Source organism: Aptenodytes patagonicus, chromosome 3, assembly GCF_965638725.1.
Source record: "Aptenodytes patagonicus chromosome 3, bAptPat1.pri.cur, whole genome shotgun sequence".
Lineage (NCBI taxonomy): Eukaryota > Metazoa > Chordata > Aves > Sphenisciformes > Spheniscidae > Aptenodytes > Aptenodytes patagonicus.
In genome coordinates, this window is record NC_134951.1 from 86,217,715 (window position 1) to 86,231,973 (window position 14,259).

The 14,259-nt window shown below is 43.0% G+C and overlaps 1 protein-coding gene across 1 annotated transcript in view; it reads right to left on the reverse strand.

Annotated features, from left to right (window-relative positions):
- Window positions 1-3,257: 3,257 nt before the first annotated feature.
- The window catches only part of PCNX2 (pecanex 2), a 160,360-nt gene continuing 149,358 nt past the window's right edge, over window positions 3,258-14,259 (reverse strand). The window contains exons 30-34 of the mRNA XM_076334126.1: window positions 13,847-14,077; window positions 13,223-13,497; window positions 12,010-12,194; window positions 6,977-7,425; window positions 3,258-4,902 (exon numbers count right to left, since the gene is read on the reverse strand). Of these exons, the coding sequence (XP_076190241.1) occupies window positions 4,729-4,902; window positions 6,977-7,425; window positions 12,010-12,194; window positions 13,223-13,497; window positions 13,847-14,077 (1,314 nt within the window). The 3' untranslated portion in view covers window positions 3,258-4,728. The remainder of the gene's footprint in view (window positions 4,903-6,976; window positions 7,426-12,009; window positions 12,195-13,222; window positions 13,498-13,846; window positions 14,078-14,259) is intronic.

Sequence of the window (14,259 nt, forward strand, 5' to 3'; positions counted from 1 at the left end):
TTTAAGGATGTACAAGCACTAGTGAAACACTGTAATTAAATACCAGCTCCCAATCCAGGGAGTAATCTAAATATGGCAATTATTGGGTAGTTAAAAAATACGCATTGATGAGATGATTATTACGTGCTGGAGAATTTCACTGGTAATTCTTATCTTCTAAAATGAGCTGCACAAAATTCAGAATCTTTAACTTAAATTTCCCAGCAAGAGAAAGCAGTCAATTGGTGCGTTGGAGCCAAATGCAGATGACATTTCTTGCTTTATTCTAATAAATAGCTTTTAATAAAGCTGTGAGTGACATCGCAGAGACTCCTAAGAACTTAATAGTTTCAGAATGTCATTCGCAGATACTGAGAGTATCTGGCCGTCTTGTTGAGGGAAGAAGACTCGCACTGGTAAGTCCTTTTTGTTAACGTTTGCCTTAAATGCAGTGGATGCCAAGATTTTGTGTCTATGCAAATGAAGTGAGACTTTTCAACGAGAACTCCAGTTCCTCGCATAGAAGAAGTTTGTATGACACTTCAAAATGGAGGGAACAGCAGGACCTCCGGCATTTGTATTTTTGGATGAATGGAAACGAACTTCGTACATTGCGCCCGTGACTGTTTCCTACTTGCTTGCTGTGGTGGGAAACAGCTGGGCTGAAGGCCAGGCTGGGGGCTTGCCAGCGTACCTGGTGGATGCGAGCAGTTCAGCAGCCTCTGGCTGGCTTTGGTAAAATGTTACTAAAAGTCTTTTTACCAGATCTTCGGGCCACGTTTCACCCTTAGGAGTGTAGCACCTGGCTTTTACTGTATGATGTAAACAAGAGCCTATTAGTGAAAGGAAAGTTGAGGAAAACAAAATGGGAGGGGGGTAAGTATCCCACATCTAATGCAAGGGCTGAAGTACTGTGTGCTTGTCTTACCATATACTCATTATCCTCTTTCCTGTAGCCTGCTGTACTGTATGTGTTCCTCTCTGCTCTCTGGTTGTGAGGGCCCCGTTGAGCCAGTGTGGATAAAATCAATCCCGATGTTTCTTTTCAGCAATGGTGATGTTATCAGGGGTTAAGCTGGGGGGAGGCAGATAGGGCCTCCGTCTCTTCATCCCTTCTGACATTTCTGTGAAAGAACTGCATGTACCAAACGCTCTTGTGGATTGAGTGCTTGATTTCCTCAAAGGATGCATTCAGCTTGCTAGCGGGATGGGGGTGTCGCTGCTTTCAGGTTGTAGAAACAAGAAGGTTCTGGGCTGGCTGAACGAGCATCAGGCAGGCAGAAGCCTTCAGCCCCTGCTAAGTAAGTGGCCTCTGCAGCTCTGGAACAACTCAAGCGTAGCACCTGAATCTTCAAAACTGACACAAAATGGAACTGCATATAAAAGGTATTATGTGGTGGTGGTGGCCATCCTTCCTGCATCACAGCTGTGGTAAGAGATCAGACAGGTAATGTGGGCAAACTGTTCAGCCTGAGCAACTTCAGGGCCAAGTTTGAACAACAGCATTATGCATTGTGAAGCCTATCATCAGTGCCGCAGCTGGCTTAAAAGCGGTGAAAGTTGCTTTTGCTTTTCATTCAGACCCCAACAAGTGGGGTTCCTGAGGTGTCACAGGTACCTCCATCTTGCAGCTCTGAAGGACCTCGTGTGTGAGGTTAAGTATCAAGCTGGTTAGGTCTTTCAAGAGTAAAAGTATGGCTTAAAGCCTTTGTGTATCTGTAGGCACTGGTGCCGAGAATAGCATTCCTACAGACTCGGGTGCCTTTTGGTGCTCTGCAGAGCTGTTCTGAGCAGCTTACTGTTGAAATTAGGCCTTGTGTAAAGGTTAGGTACCTATTTGTTAGCTTTGTGTGCATCAGAGCCTTAAATGCATCTTCCGTCATGTACAGAGTAATTGGGTCTCTCTCTACCTCATGCAAAGATGGGGGGAGGTCTAAGATCTGTTCAATCAATACAACCTCATACGTAGTTCCAGGTTTTATTTCTAACCATCATGTCTAATTATTCTGTAGGATTGGTCCATATTTAAAAACACTGCATATAGCAGTAGTCTTATTAACAGCAGACTATCTCCAAAATTACGGAGAAATGTAACATGGGAGAGTTTGTGCTGTCATCTTCCATTTATTTTTTTTTTGTCTTTGTTACTGTTGTTAATGGTCACTCTTGGGTTTTTTCAACCTACTGTGCTGCAGTAACAACTTTAAGGCAAAATAAAACCTGCGTAAGACACGGCTGTGAAAAGGAACTCGTTTTTGAATCTTGCCTTGGCTGCTGCTCTGCCCTGCTTGTGCAAGATAGGACATGCCTTTTCTGGCAGCCACCCTGTGCAGCAGACGCCTGGGCTTCGTGGCACACTCCTGTCCTCAAGGAGTTATGCTCCGGGGGCCGGTGGCTTGAACTAAGTCAGGAACTGTGAGGCAGCTGCATTATCTTAGGGTGCAGTACCAGAGGCCATGGAGATGGTAGAGTCTCTTGCAGAAGATGCGGTGCTGCGGGAAGGTGGTGTTGCTGGGCCTCGGTCTGCGCTAAGCAGATACAGTGGCTTGCCGCTGGAAGGATTTGTGCAGCTGTTTCCCAATCTGGTTTAATATGCTTGAGTTGGATACATAGACTAATTTAGGTTGATTGGGACTACTGGAGTTACTTATTTTTGATGGAAATGAATTCAAACTTAAGTTAAAGATGTGAAAATTGGAGGCCTAAGTGAGGCTTAACTGAATACAGGAAAACTTAGTGGTTTCCGCTGCCGCCTGTTTGCCCTGTCTCTACACAAGGCAGGGTTTAGGAAGACAAAGCAGCGATGGTTTATCTTAGTAGACTACCATGCAAAAGCACCCAGGGCAAAAACGGGGCTGGTGGCTGTTAGTAAGAGCCCTCCACCTACCTGTATAACCTCCATCCTTCATTTGTAAGGAAGCACTTCATGAGCAGAGTGGTGGGAGGAGAGGTACAATCTGCCAGAAATGGTCAGAAGGGAGCAGCTGAATTCAGTTTCCTCTGCTGCATGACACCTGGATGCTGGAGGAGACATTAGTAGGGCCTAAACTGCACTGATGACCATGTGTCTCAGGGGGCTGTACATGAATACTCTGCTTGTGCCCTTGTGAACAAGAGCAGAATTTTGCCTAGGTTGTGCTGAGCTTTATAAATAATCAATTCATCAAGATCCGAAGTAAAAGAAAAACAGTAGCTTTCTCAATTTCAGAAGGCAGAAAGCAAGTGAAAACAATTCAAAAGAAAAAAAGAAAACCCAAAAACTGCTGCCACACAGAACATACTTGGATCATTTTATTTTCACTAGGTGTTATTTAGTTCTACTACTTATAATCTTAAGTGTGGCACAGTAGGAAGCTCAGAATGCAACTGTGTATCGCCTAACAGTAACGAGACTTAGCTACAGCATCTTGTTAAATCCTTCTTGTTAATTGGGACAGCCTGGCTGCACATTATTGTGTTGAGAATTAGAAACAATCTATGGTAGTTACAGTAAAGAGGAACAGCAAGACACTGATGGCTGCAATTTTTTTTAATTAAAAAAAAAAAATGAGCACACTGTGTGTGTGTGTGTTTAGATGCTATAGTAGAGGAAGGATTTGTTGTAGCCTTTTGGCTTCCAAAGTAGTCATGCATTCCTGTAAATCAGTGTTTCTCAAGCTTTGTGAAAGTGTGGCCTCTCTTTTCGCATCATCTGTCTTTATGCAACTGTTAAATTGGCAGCAGCTCGGTTTCTCTGGGGGAGGGAAATCAGAATGCTCTGTAATTACTGGCTACAAGCGTTTATGGTCACTGAGCTGTGTCCAGCAATTAAAGGTATTTAGCGGTTCCCTTCCTAATACAAACACTTCCAGACAATAATTGCAGCCTGCTTTGTACTTTCCTGTCCTCGAGGAGGATTCCCCTGCGCCCTTTTGCAACTCCCAAGGGGGCTGTTGCCTGGAATTGTAAACCAAACAGATAATACCTAAGAGCAGGTGTTTATGCAAAGCTGCTTTCTTTGCAAATAAATAGGATGCACCATATGCTTTGAAGGCTTTCCATGCACTGGATACTTTCTTTTCTCACACTTGACTTTTGTTAATCTGTGTAGCATGGCTTGTTCACACAGTATTTCAATATGGCTGCATGCAGTATATCAATCTGTGATGCTATGTTGCTATTCAGAATTACCACCTGCATAACATGTTAAATAAAAAAGAGATTTGCTGTTGGGGAAAAAAACCCACCCAGATTTAGCTCCAGTGTTACAGTACATGTTGTACTGTCCTTTTATGTATTCATCGCTTCTGTTCAAAGTTGCCTTTTGCTATATGTTACATATCAAATGCCAATTAGTTTGCATGCAATCAGCTGTTTGGTTATGGCAGGAAAGAGATGTCTTGTGTGCTTTTCATTGAGTTGTATTAATATTCCCACTGTATTCATTTGTGATTCCAACCATTCCAGGAGAAGGAACGTTAAACAGGTTGTATTCATTGTTCTAGATTTACAAGAACCTGAGATGAAGTGGCACTGTGTGTTTTGGTTGGTTTTTTTTTTTTTAGGACATCTTCCAACCCCTACCCATGCCAAGGCCTTTAGCTGAAGAACATCTGCCCCATGGTATTCTTGTGTAGAAGTTAGAAAAATAAACATTTGGAGGTTGCTTGTTACATTTGAAAGAACCTAAACCCACGTGCAGCTCCCTGACCTAACTCTGTCTTTATTTAATTGTAAGAAGCGCGTGGCCCTTGCACTAGGAATGCTCCTTTACTGCTCCTCAGACAGGCTTTGCTGAGAAGCGGTGTCTTCCAGGGCCATATCTTCTTGGCTGGCCCTTCTGCACTCCAGGTTCTGACTCATGAACATGGCATGGGCTGGACTTGCCTCTTGCCGCAGTCTAGGTTCTGTAGCATCGGTTGCTTCGCAGGTCTCGGTGAGTTGCTGGAAAGACAGAAGTCAACTAGTTTAGGAAATTTCTAAGTAACACTTCAGCTATTTTTTGAAGTGACAGGTGAAAAAAGTTAAAAATTGATTTAGGAATGTCATTCTGTGAAACTACATGGGATTCTTAACATGCATTATTCACAAGGGACTTCTGAAGAGGTACTTGTCACACTTTAACGCATAAATTTGGAAAGAAAAGCGGACCAGGAGCTAGAGGTTTAGTACCACAGATGTACATGTATAAAGAGCTGTAAAATAATTTGGACTGAAAAGGACTTCTGGAGGTCATCCAGCATCACTGCTGCTCCAGGCGGGGCTGACTTCTAAGAAGTTAAATGGGGTTGCTCTGGGGCTTGCTTTATACACCAAATTTTAAATCCAACTTACAAAGAAACCTTTTCATCAAAACCGGAATGCAGTTATCAGTCTGAAAATGTTATCTGCAGTGTCACCCCACTGTAAGGAATCCATTAGTATAAAAGCTTTCCAGAACTGTGCTGTGTTAACACTTAGCTAAAACACTTCCTCCTTACCACTTTCAATCAAATAGGCACCTGGACTCTGAGCAGTTACTTTGGCCAGGAGTCACCTCATCTAAATTTAAGCATGAAGTCTTAGTGTATCATCTAGGCTGTCAATGGTTGGCAGAGAGATAACCAGTGTCCTAGGGGAAGATTTCTTCCTGACAGCTGTAAGGATGAAGTGGATTGTCCTCTCCACTGAATCCAGAGGCCACACCAACAATCTCCCGAGACTTCATGCCCAAATTTTAGATGGCTTAAAGTTAGACGAGGTGAATCCTACCGTTAGTACTCAGTATTGCAGACTGGCTGAGTTCCTGCAAATTAGGCTATAAACTCTTGAGAGTTGGAATGATGCCTTGTCAATCAGCATGTTCAGCTGTACATGTAGTAATATTATTAATGCTCATTAGAGTAATGAAGCAGGATTGGACCCAGATGAGTAACGTTCAGTCAACTACTGTTGAAGTTCATGGCAAAACTCCAGGGAACTATACCATACATGGTATTTTTGGGTTGAGAACAAAATACACACAGGCTAAGGAGCTTTTTTCACTTGAGGTTTGGAGAATTCTTTGCAGATTAGGGAAGTTATACACAGCTCAGAATGATAGTAGCAGAAAAGTGTTTTGGACTTTCCGTATCCATAATCTTCCCCTGTTGCCAATTTGGTTTCCATTTTGACAGGCCAAATGCGAGTCTTTCTTAATTACGTTGTCACTCAACCTCTAGTTGCCGTCGCCATTTCTCTCTAGTCCATCTTCTCACGTTACTGCTCTGTAGTGCTGAGGTAAAAGTTCCAAAATTCAGGAAAGCAACTGATGGCAACCAAAGTTAAGTAAATATACTTAAGTAGACAATAAAACAATAACACTACTATGTGCATTGAATTTTCCAGGGAAGATGGGAATAGAACTGGGAGCCTACTGGGAAGAGGGCTGGAAGTTCTTTGTGTGTACTGTTTTGCTGTTAGAAAATGCTGAATCACAGGGCATGCAGGTTTCCTTTGGGAAATACTTCCTACAGACCTCCTTTGACTAGCCCTTTCAGCAACAAAGTTTTCAGGTCCTGGACTGAATTTCTGGTCAGAGAGAGGGACCGAACAAGCGCACTGTTCAGTGGGAACCGTTCCTCTTTGTACAAATAATTAAGTCCTGCATAAGCACGCAAGGAAGGAGCTATTTAGTCTCCTTATGATGGTACTCATCACCGGGGCTGCAGAAAATGGAGACCTAAGTCCCTGGTCTGAATGAAAGGAAGAGGGACTTTGCCCCACTTTGGGATTTCAGGTGCATGCTTAACAGGCAACCTGTCAATTACTTACAAATACATCACTCTCCTATCCCCACTAATAATAAACAGTCTCATTTTCATTGTGATGCAGCAAAATCCAAAACAAATACCAAAATCCTGACGTTGTTTTGGACAAGACTATTTTCTGACCGGTGGAGAAGGAAGAAACCAAACGGTGGTGAGGACAGTTCAGGAACCTGACAGGAGAGCAGTACAGTAGCTCACGCTTAGTACTGCTATTTTGGCTTCAGCCTTACCCGAGCTGCTTGACTTGCTGCTCTAGCAGATGGACCCATGGCAATATTCATACTGCTGGATGACTGCGTGTCACTGGTGTTACCTCCGTCTGCAGCTGAGAGCCCAGAAATCACCAAAGCGCTTGAAAAACTTCTCTTGCCGAACAGCAGGCTGAGAGTTGAGCTGGTAGAAGAGGCCAGGCTGGACCTGAGCATTGCTGCAGCTTGGTCCTGCACAGTCAGCTGGCCAGCAACAGGAACAGCAGGGGACTGGGAAAACACAGATGTTGCCGAGTTGTGGAATGACAGCTGACTACTAGAAAGCCTTTGGGCAATTTCGTGGGCAGATGTAGATGTTTGGATGAAAGGCTGGCGGCTTTCTACAATTGGTCCAGAGTGACTTGAAGCAGGGGGCCTTTGGTTTAAAGCAGTGTGTGCCTGGACGGACTGACTCCTGGGTTTTCTCCTGCCTTTAAAAGAAAGATTAATATACTTAAGTAAGTGGCATCCTGATGAACTCCATGCTATTGACAGTGTCCCAAGTGTACATATTACTATTGGCATATTACTACTGGTTTTATCAGCATAAGAATCCCAAGAACAACAGAAATAACAAATTGCCAAACCTATGAACCTTTCTGTGTTTTCCACTACAAGGGTTCTGGCTTTTGGTCAGAACAGCTCCAGTGGTTCTGCACTGAGTGAAAAGAGAGGAAAATGAGAAGACACCCCAAGGAAAGTGCTCTAATCACAGGCTCACACCTGTTCTCCCACATACATTTTAACCTGCCCAGTGAATGACTGAGCATAGTGTTGCTGTAACTCCACCCCCCTTTGACAACCACGCTAAAGTAGGGGATGTTGACTATCCACCTTAAATGGCTTGGTATAATTAAATGCAAAAATAAAACCAAAAAACCCCTGAGTGAAAACAATGGCACGTTAAAAAGAATTATTCCTGCATATGGGGAAAGAGAATTTGAGAATTCAACCAAGTGGAAGACTACAAGACAGTCAAGCCACAAGACAGTTTTTAAGGCTAATATTAAACTATATCTGAGCTCCAAGACTGATATTTACAGTGTATCACAGACTGAAAAGATGTGAACACCTCTAGGTAGGGTGGTCTATTGGAGGTCTGAATGAGACCCACACATAAAGCTCTTGCCCCGTTCTGTGAAGCGTCTCGATGCAGCCACTGTTGGATACACGGAGTAGATTAGATAAGCTATTCTGACGTGCCTAGACAACTTTTATCTTCCTGTATGTATACACCCACATTTTTAACATTTATATCAACCCCTTATGTCATTCAAACAAATAATTTCTGTATTTCTTATGCTGGCATATTTAAATAGGCATAGAATGAAAAATAAATCAACTTATTGGCCAGTGAACCCACCAGATACCTGCTTGCACCCAGGCACTCTGCAAATGGCATGCAGCGGGCTGGCACGCGCCACAGGCCCCGAAAGAGCTTACTGTTTCTGCAGACAGGCTCTAACCCAGGCTTATGCAGCAAATACCCAGTCACGCGAGTGCCTGCTTGGCTTTCTTGCTTTCCAGGAAACTCCAAACATTAACACAAGCTGGCATTTTGGTTTCCCAGCTATAGCTGTGGGGTAGAGAGTTGATGCCAGAAAATCTGTTGAGAGCCATCAACGCAGAAACAAGTTTTGCTGGTAGGCATTTCCAGGTTGTTGGTAATTTTTTTTGTTTTGTTTTTTTCCCCAATACCTGAACTATGGAGGGGAGAGAAGCACCGAAACTCCTCCAGATACTGAAATTTTGCAGACGTAAAGGAATATAAATCTCTTACTATCTTCTAGAAACATGACTGCTGAATTCATGAGGGTTCCAGCAATGCAGAATTTCGTATCCAAACTGTTTACATTATATAGCTGAAACACGCTGTTTTACATCCACAGACCTGCTTTCTCCAGAGGCTGGTTTCATTAGCCCCATTTTTCAGATGCTGAAGCAAAGAGAATGTAGGTAACTTGGCACGGAGTCAGATGGCAGAGCTGGGCCACAACCTAACTGGAGCTCTTTAGCTGGACTAAAACCTGGTTGGTTTGGCAAGCGCTGGACACTTTCGCACCCCACTTACAATGTATCTTTAGTTCTACTTTTATACTCCAAACAATAAAAAAATAATTTTCCTAAGCTGGCATGCAAAGCAGCATTCTCTGTAACAAGAGCCCCAGGATCTCTGCTTGAGAGCAGTGGGACAGATGCACGTGGCTCCTGTGTGCCACGTTGCCGGTGTCCTCTGCACTTCGGACGTGATCAATAGGGAGGGCACGCACCGTGATGGGGGTCAGGCCTGGCTGTCGCACCGGCAGCCGTGCGCACGTCTGGCCTCTGCAGGGATTCAGCTTCTTCAGACTCCGGGGTTTTGTTTAAGTGCTTTGGTTTCTACATCTGATGGTTATTTTAATGTGTTACCCTTTTTAAATAAAAGGGACTGACTGGAATTAAGAACAGAGGGGCTGTGGTGTGTTAAGTTTGCACAGGGGCTAACGTGGCCAAACATCTGTTTGTGATTTAAACTGCCAAGCTGACCCCTGTCCAAAAGTATTCTATATTCATCCCAAATGCAGTGGTTAGAGCATTGGACAGGAGACCACCCGTGTCTACACATAAATAACTCTGTCCTTGAAAACACTTAGGAAACAAAGGCTGTTCTATAAACTGCGTCATGAAATAAGGACACTTTGGGGGAGAACCCCACACATTTCCAACGCTCCCGATTTTGGTCGCACTTTTATATAGGGCTTTCATTGCATTTTGCAGACTCGGTGGCACCAGGCTGCAAAATGAAATATGAAAACATTAAATGCACTTGATTCATAGATTATGAGTCTGGAAGGGATTGCTGCGATCATCTAGTCTGCTGTGCTATATAGCATGGGCCACAGAACTTCCTGGAATTAATTCCTGTATGGTATTACTAATTACTGTGATTATTTTTAAGAAATGCATCCAATATCTCCAGTCACGGAGAATCCATCTTAACCCTTAGTCACTTGTTTCACTGTTTATTTACCCTCACTGTTAAAAATGTGCACTTGATTTAAAATCTGAATTTGTTTAGCTTTGGTATATCCAAGTCCGCTTGAATCAACTGTCTTTGGTCACCTTCTGTTGCCCAGGTAAGTACTTACAGACTATGATCAAAGCATCTTTTACAATATAAATTGTTTGAAAGCTCTTAATCTTTCGCTACAGGATGCATTTCCCAAATCTTTGATCATTTTTTGGCTCTTCTTTGAACTCCTTCCAAATTAAAAATGTCCTTTTTAAATTAGGGCACTAGGACTGTGCGTGGTAGGTCGACAGTGTCCTGAGCCAAAGTCAGATTGACAGACATGCATTACCCCGCTCACCCTATTCATTCCGCTTTTTTAACAACAGGCATAGCGTAAGTTCTTTCCCACTCCTCTGGTATTGCCTTAGCGTCCCGATACTTAACTGAAAATCAAACAGAGCTTGCTTTTTAACCAGCTCTCTTGAAGACCTTCCTGAATGAGAGTCATTTGGATTTGCTCAATTAAGCATATAGCTTTGATAGCCACTCTTTCATGTTCTTTGTAGCTGTTAGGATGGAAGAAACTACTTCATGATCCGATCATAGAAATAGATCATCTGCATTTTTCCCAATACAAACCAGACATTTCTTTTCTCATTTCTACATTATTGGCAACTCTGCCTTTCTATATAGTGAGGGATCGAGTCCACTGTTAGGATTTCTTTTGCTTCTAATACTCTTTAAAAATAAACAGCCACAAACCCACTTTCATCTTTTTGTCCCTAATGGTGCTAGCCAGAAACTTCTCCTTGTTTCATTCTCTTTCTCTCATCAACGGTCTCTCAGGACTGAATACTGATTTGCATTTGCTATTTTCCACTTCCTTGCATTTGTTGTGCATTTCTTCATTTAACCTCAAAGCCAGGTCGCTTTTCTTAACTAAGTGTGACCTTCTCTCTTGATTGTGGTTTTCTGGGCAGCCAATACGTTCTTTTAAACAACTCACAATTAACCTTCGTTCTTGTATGGCATGCTCAGGATCATTATTTTACAATTAAGTTTGCCATTCTGATTACTGCAGTGTCAAGTTATGAGTATGCACATGGGGATTCCTCTAACGCTAGACTCAATTAAAAGCAGCACTTATTTTATTCTTACAGCATGATTTACATTCAGGGCAAGATTTTCTCCAGCCCTGTCCATTACCTTTAATGATAGGTCAAAATGATCTAACGGGAAACAAACAAGTGTCGTACCCCTCTAGCTCTCTGCTTTAATTTATACAGTAATACCACAACTTGTTGAAAGGTTGAGTTAATTGGCTTTACATTACAAGTCCTGATCCCACAGCGATAGGTCTCACAGTGACCCGCTGCCAAACTTAACGTATATTTCCAATGTGAAGGCCAGTAGTTCTACCTTGTGAATATGTCTGAAGTACTGCTGCTGAATCCGTAATTTAGTATGAGAAGAGCTCAGCTGTTAGTTGACAGAATGATTGGCCACATTTAATTTTCTCCTGGTAACTGCTGTATGGACATAAGAAGTTACTTCCAATTTGTTTGTTCTCCACATGCGCTGCTGAACAGCCAAACCAATTCCTCAGATAAATTGTCATGGTCCTTCCATGATAATTAAGATTTTTGCATACTTTCACTTCTGCTGTTTCCTGCCAACAATAAGCGCAGGTTCATTGTGGTATGGGCTCCCTGCATCACACATGCAGACTCCCTCCCATCTGTATTTCTCATTCTGACATTGTTAGCGGCACCTCCAAAAGTTACACATTAAGGGGTTTGACAGTGGAACCTTTGGTGAATCACATTTGTCTTATGCCCTCCCAGTAAATACCTGGAACAATAGCAGGAAGCCATCTCCTACATGTGCTTGGTCATTAGGAAAGACAAAGCGCTCTCTTTCTAGAATTAGTTTTCCACTGTATATGAGCACGCCCCAAAAGTGTCTGCCTACGCGGCCCCTCAGGAGAAGACTACAGAAAAAGCCAAGTAAATTGTGCAAATACCTGCACGCTGGTGGACCTCTTGAGACGAAGCTTGCAACTGAGGAGTTCCATCTCTGGTGGGCTGCGAGCTACCGCTCTGACTTGAATTGCCTGTGGAATTGCTGCTAGACGAAGACCCCCCTCCACTATCCACCTCTTCAACATTACCTCTCTCGTGGTGAGCTGCATGGCAGTCCTTCCGCATTCTGTTTGCAGGAACAGATGCATGGTCAGCCATTTATTATGCATGAAAATTTGTGCCACCAATGTTAGGTGCCCTCAAAATGCATAATTGTACTCTCTCATACCACTGCAGATCTTTTGACATTTTATGAGATGACAAGGATGACGATGTGGTAAGCTTACTTGAAACAAAATTGTATACGACACAACCCAAATCTTTCCTTGCCTGTGTTAAGTGGTTTTGGAGCCCTGCAAGACCTGAGGACTCTCTATCTAATGTTACAGTGGTCTCTAAGGATCAACTTTTGCATGAGGTAACCAAGTAGCAAAGAAGAGGAATGGGCTGGAGGGAGCTCAGTGGGAATGAGCTGCATGGTGGGAAAGTAGCGTATTAAGCCATTAGATTTAATCTTGGCATTTTAGCATAGGTCTTAGCATGCAAGCTGGCTCCCGTAGTCTCTCCATGGTCCCCTGCCTCTCCTCAGCCACCGTGGCAATAGGGCAAGTGGAGGGAGTGAAACAAGTGAGTTATTGCTGTATGAACAGTGCATGTAGGAATGAGAGATGGAATGTGTCAGGTACTGATTATGCATACCTAGGGGAAGTCGGGCAGTGGATAGCAAGTACATTTTTAGATGTGTTTTGGTCAAGAACAATGACTTGGGGATGGTTATCTGTACTGCCAAAGCTTTAGAGCATAACCCACCAACACGTTTACTCATGTTCTGAGATGTCGCTGAGTTACAGAAAAGATACCCTTATTTACAAGGCATAAACAGTAAAATCCCCTGGAATAAGGGAAATGTCTGTAGTACTAACGGATTTGATAACGAATCTTGTTGAACGTGTAGAAAGCTTTGCGTAAAAGCCATGAATGAGTTAATGAATTTGCCTTCTGCTATATCTGTAGGGCTCTTTTGTATATTCGGAGTTATTTGCAATTAATTTTTTACTCATAGATAGCAGTATGGAATTACTCTCTTTTAACAGAAAATACAGTGGAGGTGAGACTGCAGGGTCTCTATCTGCGTAGCCAAAATTTAACACCTACCTTAACCATTTGGATCTGAACCACTTTTTAATGTTGTCCAAACTGACAGGTCCCCCCCAAATGTTCCTCAGTTGGCTGTGTGTCCCAAGGTACGAGGTGGTTAAAGGGGAAACGTACATTGGATATCCCAGTGGCTGATCACACGAAGAATTAATTAAGTTCCGCAAGACCTGTTTATTGTTCTGGATGCTTCCTCTCTCCGGGTTACGATTGCGTAAGAAAATCAGTTCCTGCTGCTGCCCCGCCCAGAGCCCTCTGACGCACTCCTTGTTGACCTACAGGTAGGTTAAAAACATGTGGATCGTGTGAAAACGTTTGCTACTTAAGATGCAGGACTACGTGATCTAGGTAGAACGGCAGTAGCTGCGTGTGCAAACACCTCATGTCTTTGCACCAACAGGTTTTATGAACTTTTGCAGCTACTCCCTGGTAAAGCCTGGAATGTTATTTCAGATACACAAACACATGGGTGCAAAATGGAAGTGAACTGAAGAGAGCTCTTTCAGCCTCCAATCCCTACTCCGATAACTACAATCAACCTCTCCTTTTGGCCAGATTACTCAGAAATAAGATTAGTTACCACAGCCCTAAATTAATGCAATAGTAGAAAGATGGTTTATGTACCTTGATAACCTTGAAGCTCAAGTAGCTTTTGTGGAGCATGATAACTTTATATTCATCTGCTCCTTCATCTACCACGTGTCTCAGGGTTAGCAGCTCCTCTCTGTTGGAGAGTACAGCGCTGCGCCAGGCTGGGTCCCCTTCGTGACAAATCACCACCTTTTCTTCAAAAGACTGGATTGCTTCATACAAAACTGCTGGGTCCTCATACTCATCTGGGCAGGTGAACTGGTCCTGGTAGTACAGGCAAAAGTATTGAAAAAGTCAGATATATTTGTGAAAACAGAAAAACTATTAACAATAAACAAAATCCTGTTTTTCAAACAGTTGCCAGCTGACCCCCCAAGTGACTTGCCATTTGATACAGCGTCTTTGGTGAGGTAGAACAATGAATTTAACAGTAATACAGAAAGGTA